This window comes from Triticum dicoccoides, chromosome 5B (assembly GCF_002162155.2).
Source record: "Triticum dicoccoides isolate Atlit2015 ecotype Zavitan chromosome 5B, WEW_v2.0, whole genome shotgun sequence".
Taxonomy (NCBI): Eukaryota; Viridiplantae; Streptophyta; class Magnoliopsida; order Poales; family Poaceae; genus Triticum; species Triticum dicoccoides.
The window spans coordinates 504,521,869-504,528,923 of NC_041389.1; the positions used below are offsets into that span (position 1 = coordinate 504,521,869).

Genomic DNA, 7,055 nt, shown 5'->3' on the forward strand with positions numbered 1-7,055 from the left:
TGAAATAGGATCACAGAAAACTGACGTCAGATTTTTAGTGATTCCGTATTTCTATTGATATCTCTCAAGAACAGAAAAGAAAGGACGGGTACGACGTATGCTTTGACTCTTTTTTAACCGGCAGTAGGGCCGGGTACAACGTAATACCTATACATGTGCCACTTTTGACACGGGCGTGGGGACGGGCACCACGTAGTACAGCACAACAGCCACAGTCGTGCCACTTGACAGTCGTAGACGTGAGCTTTCACTACCACCAGTAGATAGGATTCATGAACTTTACCCAATGCCTTGTCATCCAACAAACTACACTCGCACAGCGGCACCCCCGGAATAGTGGTGGGCACAGCGGCACCCTATATATACCCCACGAACAGAGCAGAGAACGACAGGCAGACAGCAACCAGTTCGAAACAACAACCATAATTTCATCTAGCTAGAAACAGAGGTCGGGTGAACTCTGCTCGATCGACATCTCCCGGACTGTATAACTTCATCAACCATGGGTCGTCCTGACTCGGAGGCGCCGGCGTCGAGCGTTGCCTACGGAGGCAGCGGAGGCGCCGCGGCTCCGGCGGGGACGAGGGCAGACTCGCCTTTCGAGACCAACGTGGCGATCATCCTGGCCGCGCTCTTCTTCGGGCTGCTCCTCATAATCGCACTCAACTCGCTGGCGCGGTGCGCGCTCCGGTACGTGGGGCGCGGGGCCACGGCCGCTGCCGGCGAGGGCCGGGCGTCGGCGCGGGTGGCCTGCAGCGGCAGCGGCATCAAGAGGCGCGTCCTCAGGAGCCTCCCCGTGGAGGTGTACGGCTCCGGGGAGGACATCGACGACGTGTGCGCTATATGCCTGAGCGAGTTCGTGGACGGCGAGAAGGTGCGCGTGCTGCCGCTCTGCGGGCATGGCTTCCACGTCCGCTGCGTCGACGCCTGGCTGGTGTCCCACGGCTCCTGTCCCACGTGCCGGCAGCCGGTCATCGATGGCGCGCCCGAGAAGGCGGCAGACACGAACACGGTCGTCACCGTGGTCATCGTGTGAGTCCATCTCGCGGCGAAGCATGCCATTGCTGCCGGTACAGCACAGCCCCGCATTCCCAAGCTCTTGTGCGTGTGGAAGTTTCCGGGAATGATTGATGCCATGCTTGTCAGCCGCAGCTAGCTAGTGGAATGTATATATGATCGAAGAGCTCAATTGTTGGTGTAAATATTCGACCGCGCAAAATGCTGTACTGACTTTGCTCATGTGTAAAGTCATGCTGTGCTTACTTTGCTCATGTGTCCCATTCTCCATCGCTGTCGACAAGTAGGGTTGCCTTTGAGTCTCCGTCTGTGTCATGGGACTAACGACCGGCAAAGCTGCTGCCCTTTTAAACGGAATTCCATAAATTGAAATAATTGTCTAGGACAAAGGTGACGCTGTCTCACCTTACTTAGGGAATGTACAACGATGCTATCTTAGGATTGTCACGTATGATAAATCTTAAGGTGAAGGATAGAAACCATAAAAAAAGTCATGTCTTCTCTTAATTAAGAGATGATCACATAGGAATAATGTCTCACCCTATATTTAGAGATATATAGTTATCGGAGAGATAATGCTATGGAATTGTACATCATTTTTTTATTGCCTCCTCTAGATTATGTGGCAGGTTATTAACTGTTGTACATATACCCTTATTCATCATAGCAAGGTTTTTATTTCTTGTCGGGGTTTTGGGTTTCCGATGAACACCAGAAACTTTGCAATTGTTCAAATTGTATTTAACGAATTTGAATTTAAATGTATAGAGGGTGTTAAATAGGACATGTATGCAAATTTAACCAGAACAAACTTCTTGGCCTGGTGGTCACCACCGCAGCTCTACACCATAGCCGGCACCATTGCACTGCCTGAAGCCATCCATTCAGACCACGGGCACATACGGGCCAAGATTCGGCCAGACGACTCCTGGAGGCAACCCTCTGCACCGCCAACTAGCGATGAACATGGCCACAACGGTCATCTTCCTGGCACTCGATCTGATCGAGCAAATCCCCACCAGATCGGACGAGAAGTTTCCACATGGGTTGCCTCTGCCACCAGATTTGGTGAAGAAGGCGCAATAAGAGGCTGGATCTTGCTGGCGGCTGCCATCATCATCAGTGGACCATAGCACCATCCACATCCTCCGCACACAGCTGACGCCTTGCCGTAGCCGCAACAAGTAGCAACTTCCGAAGATTGTTGTCCTGATGCAAAAATGCCCCGCCGCCCCCTTCTATGGTGACCGCACAACTTTGCCGCCGGTGGCCTTTGTAGGTGGCGAGGAGGGGATGCCCTTAAAGAGCATATTTGGCACGGCAAGGTATCAACTCTGTTTCGAATCATATTTAATAGAACAGTACGTTTAGAGAAAGATATTTGCTGGAGCATATATCTATTTAGAGGAAAAGTGCATATATTTATGCCAAGGTAGATATTAGCGACTGATACATGCATAGAAAAACAACCCTGCTCTAAATCGCTAGTAAAAGGTACTCCCTCCGTCCGAAAATACTTGTCATCAAAATAAATAAAAGAGGATGTATCTAGATATCTTTTAGTTTTAGATACATTCTTTTTTGTCCATTTTGATGACAAGTATTTCCAGATGGAGGGAGTACGATGGGAGCAACATACTGCTATTCTCCTAGATGCAACTTTACGAACGGATATCCTAAACAATTCACTTTGTTACAGATCATTTAGAAAACTCATTAGTATCCTCCGAAGCTCTCAGCTAATTAAGTTGTGATAACCTTGGTTATCCAAGATACCAAAAAACTGCACATAAACAAAATGAAGCACCAACCACCGATCACTATGCGCATTACCGCGTGCAGTGTCAGCTTAAGCACCCATGTATGATAATAAACTCCCCACAGGGACGATGCCATGTAGGATGTCATGGCAGATTCTTTCCTAGCCAAGGAAACAAAGCACACGCTTTTGCTCTTTTTGTTTCGGATATGGTGATGGCACACACGACATACATTTGCACTTTTGTTGTAGCAGATAAGAGCTTGAATTTTTTACTCCCTTGTTTACAATGTGGTAGGGACACACACCATGTACACGCAACACTCGTGCCACTAGTGCTCACGACTACGAGCTTGTTGAGATATATTGCCCGTCTTTTTTCATCAGTTCGGATTTTTGGATGAGTTGACTGGTCCATGAATTCAATATGGTATCCGAGCCAAGAGGCCTTGAGTTCAAGACCCTACCAACATAATATTAAAATAAAGATTATACAGCCTACATCAACCCCACGTCTAAAGCCTAAATAAGCCTAGCCATGAAGGGGGATGTTGAAATATATTGTCTTCATCGGTTGAGACTTTTGGATGAGTTGACTGGTGCATGAATTCAATAGAACTTTCACCACGGGAAGTGATTTTCTAGACTTTGGAGTAGCGATTGCAATGTCCATCACACACAGTTGTAATATTATTGAAAATAACTAGCTAAATAGCCGAGGCAAATGTGTGAACAATGTATATTTACTATATGTCACATTTTATTATTGAACTCCTTATATAATTGAGATTGCAAAAAATCCAGATTCCATTTATTATTTTAGCTTATTATTACTAATATTTTATTGAAATTTACCAAATCTACATATGAATTTATTTTCTATAGTCCAGTCATATCAATTCTTTGGAAAGACAATAAGCATGGTGGACATTGTTAGATTATTCTGTTCCATATATTCTTGCATTCTAAAAAAGTACCATATTTATGTCTATCGTATTATATGTAGATAGTTATATGACTCATAAAAAAATTGGAGTCAAAAGTCTGTATCACATTCATTGTGAAAAAACGATTTGTTTCGTACTTTTTATAATTTTTATACATACATATCCATAAGAAACAATAGGTTAAGTTACTCCCATGAAAAAAATATTGGCTTGGAGGAACTACTTGTTCTTCTATTTAAGAAGTCCTATTCATAGATATGTTTGTGTTGTAATCACTTGTGGTAGTTTAGAATTCCATTATTTACACTGAAATGAATTGTTGGGATCGGCTTTCCTATATCTTCATGGCGTTTGCAGTTTCATATTTGTATGGAAGATGATACATAATACAAAAGGGATATTTATTAGGCTCATAGTTCTTTTGTCTGACTTCATAGTTTTTGTCAAGCTTCTAGAATGGAATGTACACAACACATGTAGGCCAGAAAAGTTGAAATCTTAATAAAACTTATTTCCTTCAAATATCAATGGAATATAGCCATCATATATCTTCAATAAGTTTTCATATATTTTGTGTTTCCTTCCAACCTCCTTGATATTTCCTACATCTTGTTTCCATTTGCTTTATATTTCAATTTTATACATGGACATCACCTAGTTTCATATGACTATTCTATATAGTTTCATATGACTTCAATTACGAAAAGGATGGCTTCGAACATCTCTCATTCTGAAAAAAGCAGTCTCCAACATATATCAATTTTGTAGTTGTTTATTCTATACTAGAGCCTCTTCTTGGTGCAAAATTTCCATAGCACCACAGTGTTTGTAGTTTTATTCTCTAACATTTGTATTCAAAATGACACTTTCCTAAGTGTACAATTTTTTTCTCTAACATTTGGTTTGTTTGGCTCTATATTTCTACTCAAACTTCTATACATAAAAGTACATAAAGTTTGATATTTATTTGAAATATATGTATGGCTCTTGTTATAATTAACTACTCTTTTACTAATGGAGTACAACCGTTAGGCCTTCATGACTTTATGTACACATATCACAACAAAAAATCATCGTAACACAATATATCATAGCCTGCAAGATTTTCATAACTATACCTAACCATCATCTACCATGACTATCTTTAATAAATAGAATGGCTAAGACTGCATATAAACATCAACTTGTAGTAAACTCGGAAAGATAATGATGCACCTTTAAAAGGAGGCAATTCTGGTGAATCTAACATAGTTGTAGCATGCCCAACTCATATTATTTTTGTTTATGTGAATCTAAATAAATTATAAATTCTTGGACCTGGCATTATTTAGTACCATGACCTACTTCCAATTCTCACGACTTGTGCAGCTGGTATTTAAAACTTGATTATGTAGATGATTTTTTTGGCAAAATAAGACATTTGTGTCACATTCTTTTAATAGCCACATGTTTTTCTCTCCCCACGCACATGCGTCTCTTCACCTTTCCTTTCTCTACACCTCACAAGAGTATAGAAGTTCAACTATAAGTCATGCATAATTAGGAAAATATGAAAAGGACTCGGTGGCCCAAGTCATTCGTCTGCTCAAAATATAACTTTGAGCGCCATTGGTAAAATAAAGGTACCTGAAAAGAACCTCACTTAAGCTTCATCAAGCCAGCTCGAAATGAGAGTCACCCATCTTCCATTTTATAATTAATATTTTGGTCCTGATATTCAGCCTCTAATAGATGCCACCAAATGTCATTATCCCTTAAACCACCATGTATTGAGTAACGCAAATGTTTTCTACACAAAAATGATGGACTTACGTATGATATCTACATAAACTTACAAGCCACTCTCATCTCCTAATCAAAACTCCCCCTCCCCCGGAAATTCAGGGGTAGGTAGCGCGCCCATTAATATCCAATGAAGGTCAGCCACCTCACCCCGTAATTACTACTCTCTCCGTCCCATAATGTAAGACGCTAGTGTCAAAAACGAGTTACAATATGGGACGGAGGGGTAGTAGACATAGCAAAGCTTTTTTTCTACATTTAGATCTTGAAATCCTAGTCCTCTGGGTCTTTGGTGCATGAAATATTTTTATTTATCTCTCCTGTGAACAAAAGAGAAAGGAACATATATAGGGCGCTGATAGGCGCCGGTGCGTCGGCCGAAAGTTTCGGCCGGTCTAGCCCAGGCCGTTGGATGTGAGCCGCTCAGGTCGTTGGATCCAGGTAAAAAAAATGAATCGCCGCCCGGCTTCTTCTTCCTCCCGCACACACGCGTAAACACAGGAAAAAAAATGGATCTCCGCGGGTCAGCCTCCTCGTGCTCGCCCTTGGACGCCGCGTCGCAGCTCACCGGGGCCGCTCGCCGTCGCAGCTCGCCGCCGCAGCTCGCCGGGGCTGCTCGCCGGGGCTGCTCGCCGTCGCAACTCACCTGGGGCGTTCGCCGTATGCAGCTCCGTCGGGCCGGGCGTGTCTCCCTCCCTCTGGTTGCAGCACCGCCGGGTGAGGGTTCCACATTGTCGCAGTCCGCCATCATAGCTCGCCGCGTGCCCGTCGCAGCACCGCGCGCCATGCAGCTCCGTCGCCGCCGCTCACCATTGTTAGCTAGCCGTTCTCGGTTTGAAGCTTTTTTAGAAGCGCGTTGTAGCTTTCCTCCAAGCCGGTTGCAGCTTTTTGTCGCTGCGAGATGCCGACCCCAACTACCTCATATCCAGTTGAAGCTTTTTTCAAGCTGGTTGTAGCTTTCATGGCTACCGGATGTAGCATTTTTCAGCACTGGTTGCAGCTCTGACGTACATCCGTTGAAGCCCCTGCTTTCTTTGATTCCAACAAAAAATGTTGTTGGTTCCAGTTCTCGATTTGCAGGTTGTAGCAAAAACAAAAGCTGGTTCCAGCTCTGGGTTTGCCGGGACAAAAATCATTTGCTGGAAAAGCATTGCTGGTCGCTGCTTCCGCCGGTTGCCGTGGTAGCAAAAACTCTTGCGGGAAGAAGCTTTTGCCTCGTCGTTTGCAACAAAATGAGGCGGCCGCCGACGGTGACATGGAAAACACTCTAGGCGATGCACCAAACCTACATGCTGGTTCCAGCTCTGGATTTGTCGGTTGCAGCAAAATCAGACGCCGGTTCCAGCATCCCCTGTGTCGTGGGGTGTGCCTCGCCGTCGAAGCTATGCAGCTCGTCTGTCGGAGCTGGGGGATTGCTGGTGCTGGAAACGGCGCGCTGGGAGAATAGCTGGAGCTGCGGATGAGAGGTGGTCGTGTGTGGGGGGAAATCGCCGGCCGTGGTGTGGAAGACGACCTCACCAACGAGATTTGGCTACGGCGGGGGGAGGGGA

General features: G+C 44.7%; 1 protein-coding gene across 1 annotated transcript; it reads left to right on the top strand.

Annotated features, from left to right (window-relative positions):
- The first annotated feature begins 502 nt into the window (after window positions 1-502).
- LOC119309876 (RING-H2 finger protein ATL74-like) lies at window positions 503-1,223 on the top strand. Its single transcript, XM_037585778.1, has one exon. The coding sequence runs from the start codon at window positions 503-505 to the stop codon at window positions 1,034-1,036; it is 534 nt and encodes a 177-aa protein (XP_037441675.1). The 3' UTR covers window positions 1,037-1,223.
- The last annotated feature ends 5,832 nt before the right edge of the window (window positions 1,224-7,055 follow it).

Coding starts and splice junctions, on each gene's coding strand:
- LOC119309876 (XM_037585778.1), top strand. CDS start 503: ATGGGTCGTCCTGACTCGGAGGCGCCGGCGTCGAGCGTTGCCTACGGA.